Source organism: Anolis sagrei, chromosome 4 (assembly GCF_037176765.1).
Source record: "Anolis sagrei isolate rAnoSag1 chromosome 4, rAnoSag1.mat, whole genome shotgun sequence".
Taxonomy (NCBI): Eukaryota; Metazoa; Chordata; class Lepidosauria; order Squamata; family Dactyloidae; genus Anolis; species Anolis sagrei.
Genome location: NC_090024.1, coordinates 120,838,670 through 120,855,545, shown reverse-complemented (window position 1 = coordinate 120,855,545; position 16,876 = coordinate 120,838,670). Strand labels below are relative to the sequence as shown.

The 16,876-nt window shown below is 39.9% G+C and overlaps 1 protein-coding gene across 2 annotated transcripts in view; it reads left to right on the top strand.

Annotated features, from left to right (window-relative positions):
* The window catches only part of HMCN1 (hemicentin 1), a 379,978-nt gene that overhangs the window by 331,255 nt on the left and 31,847 nt on the right, over nt 1-16,876 (top strand). For both annotated transcript variants that reach the window (XM_067467610.1, XM_060774510.2), the window contains exons 84-93: nt 922-1,056; nt 2,060-2,250; nt 3,773-3,854; nt 5,715-5,984; nt 6,651-6,821; nt 8,552-8,722; nt 10,094-10,264; nt 12,414-12,584; nt 14,361-14,531; nt 16,073-16,243. In XM_067467610.1, coding sequence (XP_067323711.1) covers nt 922-1,056; nt 2,060-2,250; nt 3,773-3,854; nt 5,715-5,984; nt 6,651-6,821; nt 8,552-8,722; nt 10,094-10,264; nt 12,414-12,584; nt 14,361-14,531; nt 16,073-16,243 — 1,704 coding nt within the window. The remainder of the gene's footprint in view (nt 1-921; nt 1,057-2,059; nt 2,251-3,772; nt 3,855-5,714; nt 5,985-6,650; nt 6,822-8,551; nt 8,723-10,093; nt 10,265-12,413; nt 12,585-14,360; nt 14,532-16,072; nt 16,244-16,876) is intronic.

Sequence of the window (16,876 nt, the reverse complement as noted above, 5' to 3'; positions counted from 1 at the left end):
TTTAAAAAAAATGCTGTGAAGCTTTCTGTCATTAGAACTGGCATGATTGGAGACATACATAGTATTTTTTTTATATCTCCCCCAAATCTCCAAAATATTTTAAGGGGCTATTTAAATTATTATACCAATTCTTTTTACCCTTTCTTCTGTTATTCATATAATTTACTTTATTTACTTTATTTCTATCCCCCAATATTGAGACTCACGCATCTGGCCATAATAAATGGCCTGATATAAAGCACATTTTGGGTCCCCCCCCCCCCATAGTAATAGATCCTGTGGTCATTCACTGATGCTAAGTGGTGGGAGATTAAGTACAGACAATGCATGGTTAAACTCTGTGGGAGTAACTACCATAGGAGATAGTAGTTACAGCTATAGGTTGACACCAAGCTTTAAAGGTGGCTTGGATAAATTCATGGAGCATGAAGACATTGATGGCTTCTTATCAGGTAACCTCTGGGTGTGTGGCTTTGTGAATCAGTGCATTATTTCCCATATTAGTGCAGAAAAAGTAGAGTCATTTATGTATGGTGTTATAGCCATTCTTAAAAGTATTGCCTGAAATGTTAAAAGGGAAAGTTTGCTTTGACTTACTCATTAGACAATGAAAAAGCAAACATTAAAAGCAGCAAAATATGCACACACTATTTGTGCATCATTTAATTTGGGGGTTTAAGATTAAGACACTCTTAAATCATGCAGTATCACTGTTCAATCATGGGCTGCAAATATTCTTAAAATGAGTGAATGCTACTAAAGCGCCTTGGTCTTGTTTAGGCAAATCTTTATTGGAAAAGGGTTCAGTAACTACAAAGCAACTTGCATAGTAGTACTCAAGAGCAGAGAAACCTTTTTTTTTCTGAAGCTTCAACCAAGCTTTCTTGACCTGCTTTTCTTTTTCTTCTCTTGCTCAACCAGCACAATATGATGGTGTGGATGGAGCTAGTGAACTTGTCATTAAAAGAGTCTCTAAAGAGGACTCTGGTACCTATGTATGTACAGCAGAAAATCTGGTTGGGTCTATAAAGGCTCTTGGCTCTGTATATGTTAAAGGTATGTATTACAAAGTAAGTTCTGGAATTATTCCATTGGTTCTCTAGTTTCAAATTTTATATAAAAGACCAATCAGTAATGGTAAGAGAGAGCAGTGGAAATGGAATAAAAAGTGCTTGACTCTAATCAACATTTGGACCTGAATTTGGGCTGGAATAAAATTTCACATTTTCACTTAAATTTGGGTGGATGCTATATAGTTAAAAGGGTCAAATTTAAAGATAGCTGGCTGGCCTACATAGCTGTAACAACTAGTTAATTTCATCCCATATTTGCAAAAGTTCATGTTTTCAACATCTGCAAATACCTCTGAATTACTACAGCAGATGGCTTTCATTTTCATCTGACTTCTTACTATATAAAATATTAGGCCTGGGCAACCACGGAAAAAATTGTTTCTAAAATCAATTCGTTTTTGGGGGTTTTTTGCGTTTCGATATTTAAAAGAATTCCGAAATTTTTCTTTTAAAAAGTTCGATATTTACGAAATTTTGTAAATGTAAAAAAAACCCGAAACATTAACGAAACAATTTTAAAACAATAACGAATCGATTCGTTAATGGCGGACGCGACCGCGCAATACGCTAAAAAACCTCCAAATGGGACAGGGGGAACTTCTGAAGCTTCCCTCTCCCTCTGTTGTTGACTGTTGGTGTGATATTATAATTTTTTTTCACTAATTAAACAAAAAACAACTATAAAACTTGCCCCAGACATGCGGAAATAATAACGAAACGACTTCAAAACGATAACGAAACAAATACATAACGAATCCGAAACAATTACGAAATGAATTTAAAAATTCGTTTCGTTTTTAAGTTGCTCCAGAATGGTTCATTATCGCTTCGTTATAAAAAAAAATAACGAATTTTTAACGAATTACGAATTAACGAAACGAAACCGCCCAGACCTAGCAAATACCTCTGAATTACTACAGCAGATGGCTTTCATTTTCATCTGACTTCTTACTATATAAAATATAATTAAACCTGTTTTCCTCCAGAGCCTCCAGTCTTCATTGGAGATTATCATCCCAGTCGCATTGAGCCCCTTGGTGGCAATGCTGTTCTCAACTGTGAATTTGGAGGAAACCCATTACCAACTATTCAATGGAGCAAAAAAGGAGTTGGTATTCAGCTCAGCAATCGGATCAGACAACTCAACAATGGATCCCTTGCCATCTATGGCACAGTAGTGAGTGATTACATAAATCCGGATTGGAATGATTAAATATAATTATACATGACTAGCTGTACCCACTATGCATTGCTGTGGTCAACTTTCCCTCTCTTTTTCTTCTTTCTTTCTCTCTTTCCTTCCCTCCCTCTTTTCTTCCTTCCTTACCTTTTTTCTTTCTTTCTCCTTCCTTCCTTCCTTCCTTCCTTCTCTTCTTCTTCCCTTCCTCCCCCCCCCCACCTTTTTTCCCTTCCTCTTTCTCCCCTTTCTTTCTTCTCTACCTATTCTTGGACTGCAACTCCCAGCAGTCCTCTTGATTGATCTATCTCTCTACCTACATATCTATCTCTATTTAATCTATTTATCTGGAGGATTGTTGTGGGTTGCAGTCCAGGAATAGGAAATTGGAAATATTCAGGAATTGGGATGCTCTCAAAGAAATCCAAGGAGAAGAAAGCTTACAGCTCGGAAGCAGTCCATTTGGATCATTCTCCTCTCCTAAAGGGCCTGGTCTAGGAGATGCTGGGAGCTGTAACCAGAGGAGAGTGTAGATATGCTATTGCATGTTTTGTTTGCCAGGGGAGTCATTTTTGCACATGCACTATAGCATCTTTTTTGCTTTTTTGGCTTTTTAAGTCCCCTTTGCTGTGTTTTTCAGTGTTTTTATGAGTGATGGTCACTTGTTGGTCTGATAGGTGTTTTGTGTTCAAATTTGGTGTCAATTCATCCAGTGGTTTTTGAGTTATGTTAATCCCACAAACGAACATTATATTTGTATTTATATAGATTTATCAGTCACATTTTTTCACATCTCCTTCCAGGAAGTTCAGATAACATTTTAAGGACTATCCCTTATGTCTTCCTACCAATCTAATATAAACTTTTTAGATACACCATTGTATGGGCGTCACATACCTTTTTATCATATTTATGTCCTTATATGATATATTATGCTATTATCTCCTGGAAAAGGAACGACTCTGCCTTTAAGAATTAAAAAATCAAACTTGACAATTTGTCCATCCAAGATTTGAAGTTGATTTCCTATGTATTTATTCATTGTAGTGTTGAGAAGGGGGTGCCACTTTCTTTCTTCAGAGAAGAAATAGCTGTAGCTGGAAGGGATTTCATTGTATTTCATTTTTAAGGGGAAAAAACATTACTGAAGGCAGAAAAAACTTGGTTTCAACAATTTTAATGAAAAATGAAACTTAAAGAATATATCCCTATAGCTATTTTGTCCCCAGTGTAACCTCTCAAGTCACAGATATATTGTGACATCATATGCATTTTACAAGCTAAAATGACTATTAATACTTATATTGAGGAATTGAAATGTTATTAGGAGATCTGAATTTATTTGTTGCATATATTGATTTTACAATAATATATTATATTATATGGTACTGAACCTTTTCCAGTTTCTATCTAAGTACACACTCCCTTGCACCAAACTGTTTTGAAGCCACTATATTGCATTGCAAGTCATCTAGTAGTTCTGTATTGGTTTTTTAAAATCTGAAAATACGTTTTTCTTCAGAATGAAGATGCTGCAGAATATACATGTGTAGCTACAAACGATGCTGGTGTGGTTGAACATCATGTCACTCTAATGTTACAGAGTAAGCTAACAATGACTATTCATACTGTTATTGAGGAATTGAAATGTTATTGGGAGATCAACATTTATCTTTTGCATATATTGATAGAAGCAGCTTTTAAGACAAACCAAAGTGATTTATTTATCCCTCCAAATTTGCAGTTTCGACTCTTGCAAATGTAAGTATTCATGTATTTGATTAAAATCTTCTCTCTAAAAATCTAGTATGATTCTCTGGTCAACTTCCTCCAGTTGTACTGCAGGACCTAAAAATTTCCAGGAATTTCCTCAAATGCAATTCTGTTTATAGCTTCTAACGGAAGATGACCATAAAGTTATGCTGAAAAACCTGAAAATTTCTAATTAGGTGCTCTCTCATTTTCATTTTCACAGGGCTCTTATGTCCTCGAGCCCATTTCTTCTCTCTATGTGATTAAAAAACATGTTTTAGTCTCTCCACAAAGGTGTGTTTGGATAAGAAACACACTTAGAATTTCTGTTGTCTATCTAGCAAAGCAAGTCTCAATCTAAGCTAATCCTTCCCTCCCAACTTCCCTCTCCTGGATGCTTATCCCTCTCTAACTTACCAGGGTCTTGGGGGAGTCCCTGGAAGGTTGGATTGGGTATTTTTGTGGAGAAAGGGGGCAAAGAAGATCAAGACCAGGAGTGGATATGGGTTGAGGACCGCCGTATCTTTGCGGTTGGAAAGTGCTCCCCAAAAAGAGATAGACCTGAGAGATCTGAGACTCTTAAATCAGTCTCCTTCGGTGTAGTGATCAGTAGAATTTGACCTATTGGCCTCAGAGGAGATTTACTGAAGATCTGGCTAAGAACATCATCCTGCCTGCCTGCCTTCCCATGTACTGCTGGCTCATATGGAAGCTTGGAGAGGCCCGATCGTCTTCTGTAGTTGCTGCTGCTGTTAGCCTCCATGGCTCCCTCTCCATTGCCACCCGAATCCCCTCCTACCTTCTATGTTCATCTCAGGGAGTTGGGAGCCATTACTGATATCTGTTCTGCCGTCTGGAGAACTAGCAAACTTTTGCTGCAGCAGCGGCATCATGCCAGGAGCCTGCTACTGATTGTGCTGCCTCTCCGTCCTGAGGCCTGCATCCTATGACTGTTCGTTGGGAGTTAAGGTGTCCACTAATCGGTGTGCCAGCAATTACAACGCATTAGTGTCTTCAAGGTTGCTGCCATTCCAGCTGGTATTTCCAGCTACTGTCCACCCTATGCAGTGTGTTGTATCGCTAATCAAGGGGCATCAGAGTCATCAATTCTGGAGTTAATTGGCAGCTATAAAAAGGGGAACTATAATCACTGGAGCGGAGTATAGACAACTGTAGCTCCAGCTAATGCCATCTAGCTTCCACAGATCCTCTGGTAGTTCAGTTGGTCTAAGTTACATCAACCATACAGGATCTTATCCTTGAAGAACAAGCAGACCTCCTTTAGAACAACATAACAGCTTCTCTCCAACCTGCTCCCCAGAGCAGAGCCTTTCAGCATAGACCTTCTCAGAGTAAAAGCTCTCCAGAACTGTATTCTAAAAATCCATACAATTATACCCCAACGGGTGTGGCCCAAGACTGCTGGTTGACCTACATTGCCAGCTGCACATAATAATTACCATCATAAGGTTTTTCTTCAACACACACACACACACACACACACACACACACACACACACACTTGGTCCTGCTGCAACTTACTGTAACATGTATCACAGAAGATCAAACTTTTTATTTATAACACTATATCAAATAAAATTTCCAATTTACTTTCCAACACACTGGGAAGGGATTATTGGATCAGTGGAAGTGATTCTCATTAGTGATTTATTGTGAAAATCAGCAATCTCGAAATATTCTCTTTATTTTAGGTGCACCTATAATTACTACTGAGCCAGTAGAGACTATTGTTGATGCTGGAACTACAGCAGTGCTGAACTGTCAAGCAGAAGGAGAACCCCCTCCAACCATCGAATGGTCCCGTCAAGGTTGGCCTCTCCGGGGCCAGAACCGAATATCTGTTTTGACAAATGGCTCCTTGCGTATTGTAGCTGCACGCAAAGAGGATACTTCTGAGTATGAATGTATAGCTAGGAATCTCATGGGCTCGGTTTTGGTCAAAGTACCATTCATTGTCCAAGGTGAATGCTATCTTCTTCTTTTTTTCATTTTGCTGAGCAAGAAACTCTTTGCAATGCAAAAGTGTGCAGGCTCTCAAGTAAAGAAGTAATAAAGAGTAACACTGTCTATACATTCAATAACCAGTCATGTTTGTCTTGAAGCACACTCTATACCACGAGAGGCCTGGTTTTATATCAGGTTGGTGTTATATTAGATGGGAAAAGTGATGACAACACTAAAGGTTCACATGAGACAAAATTCCTACCCATGGATGAGATTGTTTACTTCATTTTTGCATGACTTAATGTGTTGGCATTACCTTTAATGTGCTTGGCTTCCATGGGAGAGCAGGGAGGCGTAGTACAGGACAATTTGCAACATGTCACTGTGTGTGTTAATATGTAATGTATTCTTTAGAAATATACTTTAATATATGTATGTTATAGAATGTTTAAGATGATTATTCATTTTCAACTAAGTTGTAATCTGCCTCAAACCACGAGAAGATGCGGGTAAGAAATAAAATTATTATAATTATAATTATCTGAAGATACTATTGTTTATTTATTATTTATTGTTTATTTAGCCACATTTCCATGCATTTTTAAGAGGAAGTAGGGAGAGAGATAATATATTTCTGACTGATAGGCATGTTGACTTGAATTAACATTAATGTTCTTGTTCAGTGCATGGTGGATATTCTGAATGGCTTGACTGGCAACCATGTAGCGTGACATGCGGTCAAGGTGTTCAAAAGAGAATTCGTCTGTGCAACAGTCCATTCCCTGCAAATGGTGGACTGCGATGTATGGAACCTGATAATGAAAGACGCAGCTGTCAGAACAAACCATGTCCAGGTAGACAATTTGCATAAATACTTCTATTATTGGAATTTCACTTAGAATCATAGAATCATAGAGTTGGAAGAGATCTCGTGGGCCATCCAATCCAACCTCCTGCCAAGAAGCAGGAAACTCGTAACCAAAGCACCCCTGACAGATGGCCATCCAGCCTCTACTTAAAAGCCTCCAAAGAAGGAGCCTCCACCACACTCCGGGGCAGAGAGTTCCACTACTGAACAGCTCTCACAGTCAGGAAGTTCTTCCTCATGTTCAGTTGGAATCTCCTCTCTTGTAGTTTGAAGCCATTGTTCCACATCCTGGTCTCCAGGGCAGCAGAAAACAAGCTTGCTCCCTCCCTCCTATGACTTTCCCTCACATATTTATACATGGCCATCATATCTCCTCTCAGCCTTCTCTTCTGAAGGCTAAACATGCCCAGTTCTTTAAGCCGCTCCTCATAAGGCTTGTTTTCCAGACCCTTGATCATTTTAGTCGCCCTCCTCTGGACACATTCCAGCTTGTCAATATCTCTCTTCAATTGTGGTGACCAGAACTAGACACAGTATTCCAAGTGTGGTCTGACCAAGGCAGAATAGAGGGGTAGCATGACTTCCTGGATCTGGACACTAGACTATTGATGCAGGCCAAAATCCCATTGGCTTTTTTACCGCCGCATGGCATTTTTGGCTCATGTTTAACTTGTTGTTCATGAAAACTCCAAGATGCTCTAGAGCCATGCATCCCCCATTCTGTATCTTTGCATTTCATTTTGTTCTGCCTAAGTGGAGTATCTTGCTTTTTTCACTGTTGAACTTCCTTTTGTTAGTTTTGGAAGTCAGCTCTCCTAAAGTCCAGAATGTCGGTTTGACTTGTCTTAGTTTCAGCTTTCCTTCGTATCGCAAACTGCAGGAGCACATGGTCACTTGCCCCTAAGGATCCGACCACTTCAACTGCGTCAATCAGGTCCTCTGCATTTATTTGGTTGAGATTGAGAGTAGCCAATCCCCTTGTTGCCTCTTCTAGCTTCTGGTCCATAAAATTGTTTGCAAGGCAAGCGAGGAATTTCTTGGACTTTGTACTCTTGGCCGAGTTGGTTTTACAGCAAATACAGGGATAGTTGAAATCGCCCATGACTACTATATATCTTCTTTGTGCCTGTTTTGTCAACTGTTGATAGAAAACTTTGTTGAGATCTTTTTGAGTCCTGATTCCCTTGATTCTTATCCAGATGCTTTCAAGCTGGTTTCCCATCTGAGCTCCACTTAATTGAATTGCAATCCCACCATCGAGTTTCATAGGTCACTCACACATTACATTCTGCTGTAACATAGAGCCTAATTGTTTATAACATTAATGGTTAGAATTATGTTCTATTTGTGTCACTGAAATGTATATTACAATACCCTGACAATAATAATCATGTTACATTCCTTTTTCTTTTAACTAAAGGATGTTTTAGACCAGGCATCCTCAAACTGTGCCCCTCCAGCTGTTTGGGCCTCCAACTCCCAGAAGCGCTAGTGAGCTTGTTCAATTGTCAGGAATTCAGGAGTTGAAGGCCAAGCAGCTGGAGGGCCACAGTTTGAGGATGCCTGTCCTAGACAGACTTGAATCCGTTTATCAGTTCTCCAGCTTGAGCTGATTTCATTGGGATCTGGCAATTTTTGTTCATTCTAATAATCCTGAGAGAGAATATACTTTGCAGTGTGTGATAATAGAGTGTTTATTATATATATTCTGTGTAGTTGATGGCAACTGGTCTGAATGGTCATCTTGGGAAGAATGCTCTACAACCTGTGGACAAGGCAACAAGACAAGGATCAGAACTTGCAGCAGCCCTTCAGCTCAGCATGGTGGAAAACTCTGTGACGGCCATGCAGTGGAGTCAGTCATGTGCAACATCAGGCCCTGCCCGGGTGAGAGGACAGAGTGGTTAGGTGGCGCACATGAGTCAGACTTTATAGGCATTACCTTCTCTAGAGCAGCGTTTCTCAACCTGGGGGTCGGGACCCCTGAGGGGATGTTAGAGGGGTCTCCAAAGACCACCAGAAAACACAGTATTTTCTGTTGGTCATGGCGGTTCTGTGTGGGAAGTTTGGCCCAATTCTATTGTTGATAGGGTTCAGAATGCTCTTTGATTGTAGGAGAACTATAAATCCCAGTAACTACAACTGCCAAATGTCAAGGTCTATTTTCCCCCAACTCTGTCAGTGTTCACCTTTGGGCATATGGAGTATTGGTGCCAAGTTTGGCCCAGATTCATCATTATCTGAGTCCACAGTGCTCTCTGGATGTAGGTGAACTACAACTCCCAAACTCAAGGTCAAAGCTCATCTATTTTTTCCAGTATTTTTCATTGGTCATGGGAGTTCTGTGTGCCAAATTTGGTTCATCTCCATCGTTGGTGGAGTTCAGAATCCTCTTTGATTGTAGATGAACTATAAATCCCAGCAACAACAACTCCCAAATGTCAAGGTCTATTTTCCCCAAACTCCACCAGTGTTTACATTTGGGCATATTGAGTATTCGTGTCAAGTTTGGTCCAGATCCATCATTGTTTGAGTCTATAACTCCAAAATGACAATATCAATCCCCCCGAACCCCACTAGTATTCAAATTTGGGCGTATTGGGTATTTGTGCCAAATTGGGTCCAGTGAATGAAAATACATCCTGCATATTGGATATTTACATGATGATTCATAACAGGAGCTAAACGACAGTTATGAAGTAGCAACTAAAATAATGTTATGATTGGGGGTCACCACAACATGAGAAACTGTATTAAGCGGTCACGGCATTAGGAAGGTTGAGAACCACCGCTCTAGAGTGTTATGTAAAGCACGGGTATCCAAACAAGCATTTGAAAAGAAGCTTTTACTATTTTCTTTCTTTTACTTTCATTCTCTTCTTCTTTATCTTTTTTTTTTTACATCTGCCCACACATTCCAAGAGCCATCTCTAAGGAGGCCTTTCTTTTCCCAGTATATAGATACTGGGTGTTCAGAAAGACCCCAAATTTTCCCAAGACTTGTCTGCATTTACAGAAGAAGAATTTAAGGCTTGAAAGGGTTACTCTTTGGACTGCAACTCTCAGAATATCCCAGTCAGTATAATCAGCAAGGACAATCATTGACTCGCACATTCCGAGACTTACTTTTCCAGTCTTTGGAAGGAGGTCAGAATGAATGGAAAAGAATGATGGTTTGGGTGACTTCTACTTGCACTACCTTTGGGTCCAACCCAATGTTTTATTTTTTTTACTAAAAAGAATTTCAATTTCTTGCAGTTAATGGTGCCTGGAGTTCTTGGCTTCAGTGGGGGCCTTGTAGCAAGACCTGTGGCAAAGGTACTCATACAAGATTACGTCTGTGCAATAACCCCCCTCCATCATTTGATGGTTCTCATTGTGATGGACCTGATACACAGATGCAAGTTTGCAATGAGAAACACTGTCCAGGTAAGTGACAAATAGCATGAGCCACTTATTTGGAAGGTGATGGGTGTGTGGATTGGAGAAAACGTTTAGGAGCTATCATGTCAATAGCCCTGGTTAGATTTTGATTCCACTTATTGACCAGGGATTCAAAAGGATCATCAGTGATGCCAGTCATAGAACCCTCTAAGGCCTCATGGATCCATTAGCCTTCGAGAGCAGATCATTTTAATAGGTCCTCCTCCCCTGCAGGGATAGGTTGAGGCTGTGACACTAGTCCTGACCAGGAAACTATCTGCCCATGACAACCAAGAGGTATTGATAACCTCCGCCCACAGATCCATATGTTCCGAACCGAAAATCACATCGAGGGTATGACCTGCCGAATATGTATGTTGCAAGACAGATCCATTAAAGCACCAGACCAATATTAATTAAATATTAATATTAATCAAAAAGGAGCCAAAAAATAACTCAAAAAGGCTCAAAACACTTGTTCTTCAGTGTGAAACATAAAATTACCCACAACTGAGCCAAAAAGCAAGACCTGGAAAATAACCCAGATTAAACTGGAATATAATCCATCTTAAACTTAAAGTTATGCAAACAGCAAGAAAAAGCACTCAAAACAAACGAAGGTCATCTTAGCACACAAAGGGTCATCACATCACACAAGAGTCGTCAGAAACACCGAGGTCATCCACCGTGAAGTCAGTCCAAAACGAAGTCGTCGTCCCAAAGAAGCAAGCGTAGTGAATCCAATCCGAGTAGTAGAGGGAGAAGTCAGCATACACGAAAATCCAGTCCAGGGATTACACAAAGCCAATACGGAGAACTGCAGCTCAGCAGCTAATGCATAAAGATCAACACAAGGCAGTCCAGAGGAAACCCTCACAGTTCCAGCCCACCAAAGCCGCAGATAATCCGATTTAAATTTATGTCCACAGAAGTCTTCCCAAACATGTCTTCCTAAACACAGCTCCCAGGAACACGCAGACACCCATCAACACCTTGCCGACTGCAAGGAGTCCCCATTTCCCAACCCCACTTTTATTTACAAATCTTCCTCAGAGCTGGAACTAGCCAAACCCCTGCCAACGCCCCTTGCAGCTGAAGCCCCTTGCCCCAATTCCTCCTCCGAACTGGAATCAGACAACACCCCACCATTTCTCCTTCCACCTGAAGCCCCTTGCCGATCTCTCCAGTCTCTCCATCTTCTATCCAAACCCATAACTCCCCAAGATTCAACCGGATCTCCAGTGTGCCAATCCTCTCCTCCAGAGAAACCAACAAATGTATCGCTACTTGTGGGCTCTTCACAGATAGCCTGAACCTCCCGTACTTTAGTCCAATCCATTTCTTCATCCTCTGAGCTTGCCATACCACTCTCTTCAGTCTCAGACTCATTATTCCCTGTGAAGCCCACAAATGATTCATCATCACTGGATTCCATAAATATTTCCCGGATCTGCTTTCTCTGTTGCTCCTCATCGGAGTCTTGCTCACGAGTAGTCTTTCTTCCCCTCCTAATACTCCCAGTAGTATCACTACTCAAAGAGTCCATCACAACGACGTAGGTCCAGAAACCAGTTGAGTTAGGCCAATGTTTGCACCTGACAAACCTCAGTGGCCTCAGTGGTATGTTGAAGTCACCCAGAAGCAGTTTCGGTCAGTATCCCCAGTCTATCCATGGTTTTCAGACTCAGATATACACACTCAATGTGATTCAGAGAACATGTAGGAAAGACACTGCCACCATCCTTCTATAGCCTCCACCATCCTTCTATGTCCTATTTCCCACTTTATCTTTGCTCCTTCTTGTGTCACATTGTGCCAGGTATTTTTCTCCTTCCTAATTAAATCCTAGTTTCAGAGCTAAGCAATCCAATTGCAGCAACCAGTTAGAAAGGTAGATAAGTAAGGTCCAGAAATTGGTAGGATTCCCTTATCCTCTGTCTCATCCTACTTTTCTGTTAAGACTGACAACACACCTTTTAAAATAGTTGAATAACATTTGGTTTGGCTCCTATAATCCGATTCTGGTTAAATGATTTCTGGAGACGCGCTTAGCTATCTGTAACGTGCAGATAACCTACGTTGCAGTGAAAGAAATGGAGTTGCATTTGAAAGTGTTTTATTTTTAAAAGAATCCCCAAATCTATTTTTCAACCAGTGAATGGAAAGTGGGCTTCCTGGTCTAGCTGGAGCACCTGTACCATGTCCTGTGGAGCAGGTACCCGTCAGAGAACAAGAGATTGTTCAGACCCATCTCCACAATATGGTGGACACAAGTGTGAAGGAAATGACATGCAAGTTGATTTTTGCAATAGTGATACATGCCCCAGTAAGTATCTTTGTGATTATTGCTAGAAGTTAAATAAGTGCATACCTTAAAGATCACGTCCCCATTCATTTGTATAAAACTAGAGGTCACATCAAATTATAGTCCATAATAACTATAATGCTATAACTGGGAATGGGAAAATAGATTTAAATATGGTATTTTCCAAAGTTGTCCATTGTTCATACTCAGAATTTGGTTCCAATAGGAGAACGATATTGATATGTATTTTCGTTATTTCAGTTTAGCAGTGGGGAACCTGCTAAATCCAAATGTGTTACTCCCAAACTGGACTGAAACTTGAGTAAGAAAAATCAACATAAAGTTGCACTTACAGCAAATTCTATTTCAAATCACAGCTAAAATAGGTCCATTAAAACAATTGGCTTTACATGTGTGTTGACTCACTATTCAGCAACTGATCTAGCGGCACTATTCTAATTTAGGCTAACCAGCAAGACTCTAGTCTACACTAGACTTGATCTTAGCCAAAAGGCCGAGAAGCGATAAGACTCTAGTCTAAGAGCTTGACAGAAGATGTAGTTTGACCTTTTGATAAGTTCAGCCATATAGATAAAATATAAAATCTCTTTTGCAGTACAGAAGGGGGACTTTGTCTACATAAACTATCAATGAATGCATACACTTCCAGCACTGGTGAGAGAGGCTTTTTTTTTTTTGAAGATTATAATATGTTTAATGGAAAAGCCTCCCATCAAGCATTTTTTACATATAGCTGGTATGCCTGAAAGGATGTCCAAATGATATTGTCACAGTAGGAAATGAGTCATTAAGGAAATTACGTGACAGTTGCCATGGGGTGGCAGCTTCCACTACACAAGATAGACATTCAAAGCCTTCAGCCACATGGTTAGCCTAGAAGTACCACTACAATGACCACCAACAGCCACACAAAAATCTGGGATTGTGGTCGAATGGGGCAAGGACAAGACTGGATGTATCATATGGTTGGAGGCTACAGATTGCTTAAGTTCAAAGTTACAACCATGATATGGTAAATGTTTAAATAGTGAGAGGCTTTTGAATAAGCACTTTTCAATACCACTCTTGCAGGCATATTACTTCAATTAACACACGAATGTTGAGATCCTATCATGCAAAAATTCTGCTGGAAGCATTATACCATATTTACCCACTCAATCTTCTTGCCTAGGTTTCACCATATTGCTACTGAAGTACCCCTCAACAGCCACTGATTGGGGTTGGAGGGTGGAGGTGAGGGGTCTAAGACTGGGCACTTTGGTCATTGTTGAGGGAGGAAAAGATTACAGGCAGTCCCCAAGTTATGGACAAGATAGATTCTGTAAATTTGTTATTAAGTTGAATTTGTATGTAAGTTGGAACAGGTACAGTTTAAAGTGTAAGTCCACCCAAATACACACACATATACATCCATACACATATGTAAACTTTGGATAGCATAGCACAGGGTTAACAACACCCCTGTGGTGTTTATTTTGCTGTCTGTGTACATTTCATCTGATTTTCTGCCCTTCTAATTGGATTTTGAAAAAAAATGACTTGTGGAAAACAAGGATTGGTGAGAGGGTTTCAGTGGAGACCCTTTCCCCCATGACCACTCTTTCAGGAGTGAATTTCTTTTCCTTGGGGTAGATTTCTCTCACTTCCTGTTGCCTCATCCCTGTTTGTAATTATGAGTCATTTGTAATTGGATGTTTGTAACTCAGGGATTACCTGTACCAACCTTCAAATGACCAGAAAGGTGGTGGTGGTTTGAATGATGTTCTCTTTCCATAGCACATGGTAACTGGGGTCCCTGGAGCAACTGGGGAACTTGCAGTCGAACATGTAACAGTGGCCAAATGAGGAGATACCGGACTTGTGACAACCCTCGCCCACTCAATGGAGGGAGCGCCTGTGCAGGAGCTGATACACAGATACAGAGGTGTCATGTAGAGCTATGCCCTGGTGAGTTATACTGATATGTACATAGTTGCTGCATATATTCCTGAAAGGTGACCATCCAGATTTTTTTATAAAGCAATGAAAAGGCAAATAATGCAATATTCAGATACTTGTTGGATCTGTTGGGAAGAAACAACTTGTTTTTTGTTGGAGCATGAATTCAGTAGATTTGAAATCTGGATACTAGGGCTGTCCAAACACGGAAAAAATTGTTTCTAAACTTGATTCGTTTTTAGGGGGTTTTTGCGTTTCGTTATTTAAAAGAATTCTGAAAATTTCCTTTAAAAAAGTTCGATATTTACGAAATTTCGGAAATCATAAAACAATTACGAAACAATTACGAATCGTTTATGAATGATTCGTTAATGGCGGCCGCGATCGCGCAATACGCTAAAAAAACTTCAGAAGCTTCCCTCTCCCTCTGTTGTTGACTGTTGGTGTGATAATTATATTTTTTTTCACTGAGAAAACAAACAGCAACCCTAAAACTTGCGGAAATAATAACGAAACATTTACGAATCAATAATGAATCAATAACGAAACAATAACGAAACAATTACGAAACGAATTGGAAAATTCGTTTTGTTTTTTAGTTGCTCCTGAATGGTTCAATATCGTTTCGTTATCAAAAAAATAACGAATTTTTAACGAATTACGAAATTACAAAACGAAACCGCCCAGCCCTACTGGATACCTGTGCCTAAGAGCTTGCAGTTGTCTGTTGTCAAAGGCTTTCATAGCTAGAATCACTGGGTTGCTGTGAGTTTTCAAAGGTATATATAAACCTAACTTGCCTAGTTTTCAACAGACCTTACTACTTCTGGGGATGCCTGCCACAGATGTGGATGAGATGTCAGCAGAGAATGGAACATGGCCATATAGTCTGAAAAACTCACAGCAACACATTGCAGTTGTCTGTTTCTTTGATTGAAACTTCATATGGTCGTAGTAGGCCATATCTTCAAATGTGGATGTCTTCAAACACACTAAAATGGAAGTTGGTTCAGTTCAAATCACAAAAGAAGCACAAGTTGGAAGGAGGAAGGGATAGCTTGAATTCTCTTCCTGCTGTCCCTTCCTCTCTTCCCTCTGACCATCATTGTTTTCCCAGTTGAGTTTTCTAGTATGGATGAAAAAGAGGGGTTTCATGGGGCAGGGTGTTTCTTTTTTAGGGGTTCTCTTTGTTACTTCACTTCAAATTACACCCAGAGCTTTGTTTAGGGGATCCCTGGGGAGACTGCATCTGAGAAATAAAAGTGATGCCATCATATGGTGGTATAGGCCTCACAAACCCTAGTCATGCTGTGTTATATTTTACTTTGTGAAATAGTTATGAGTGTGGCCTTGTGTTGGTCTAAAGTTCTATAGGTATCTGTGGCTAGAGATTCTTTGGCTATGTGCAGCTGTTGAAGCTTTACTCTACTTTTAATGTTGTTCTACTATTCACTTATTACTTAGCTCTTATTCAGTGATGGTTAGGGTCAGTATGGGAAGCATCAGTAAAAATGTAAATTCTGCAGTCATCCTTCTTTACTGGTTCACAGTGGATGGGAATTGGGGTTCGTGGCAGTCTTGGAGCACATGTTCTGCTTCCTGCGGAGGAGGACAACAGACTCGATCCCGGCTGTGCAATAATCCATCCCCATCCAATAGTGGACGTTTTTGCCCTGGAGACAAGTCTCAGATATCCAGGTGTAAAATTCAAGCGTGTCCAGGTAGGTGATTGTATATCAAGTATTGAGAAGCAATACAAACTAGTATCTCATGGACACCTGTGTTTGATATTCCTGTCCTATTTTCAAATACCCTCAAATATACAGGATGTGGTCATTTCTTTCTGAGAAATGAAAAACATATTTTCTATCAAACATATTTTCATATTTTCATATTTTCAAAACATATTTTCTATCAAATTAAATAAAGAAAAAGTTGCTAAAAATTATGAGGGAAATTGTTTGTCACTCTCCCTATCTGAAAGCAACACAAATATGCAGGGATCTGGTAAAACTACGGCTGTTTCTCCCACTTCCAAAAACATTTTTCAATTGCTGTTTCCGTAAAATTTGGCATTAGAATACACACAGATTTTACATGTCAATGTGATAAATATATTTTGGTTGTTCTGACCAAGATCCTAACCAAATGTTGCATGAAGCTTGCCTTAATTCTTCCAGAAGTTTGTAATTTTTCCTTTCCTGTCATGACAGGCAATATTAAACAACAGTTTCTTTTCACTCTGAGTGCTCAGTGTCTCATTAAAAAGGCTCTGGATTTCTCTCTAGGGATGCATTACCTAGTTGGTAACGTCACCATTTAAGTGAGCTGTTCCATTTTATGTTTCACTAAAC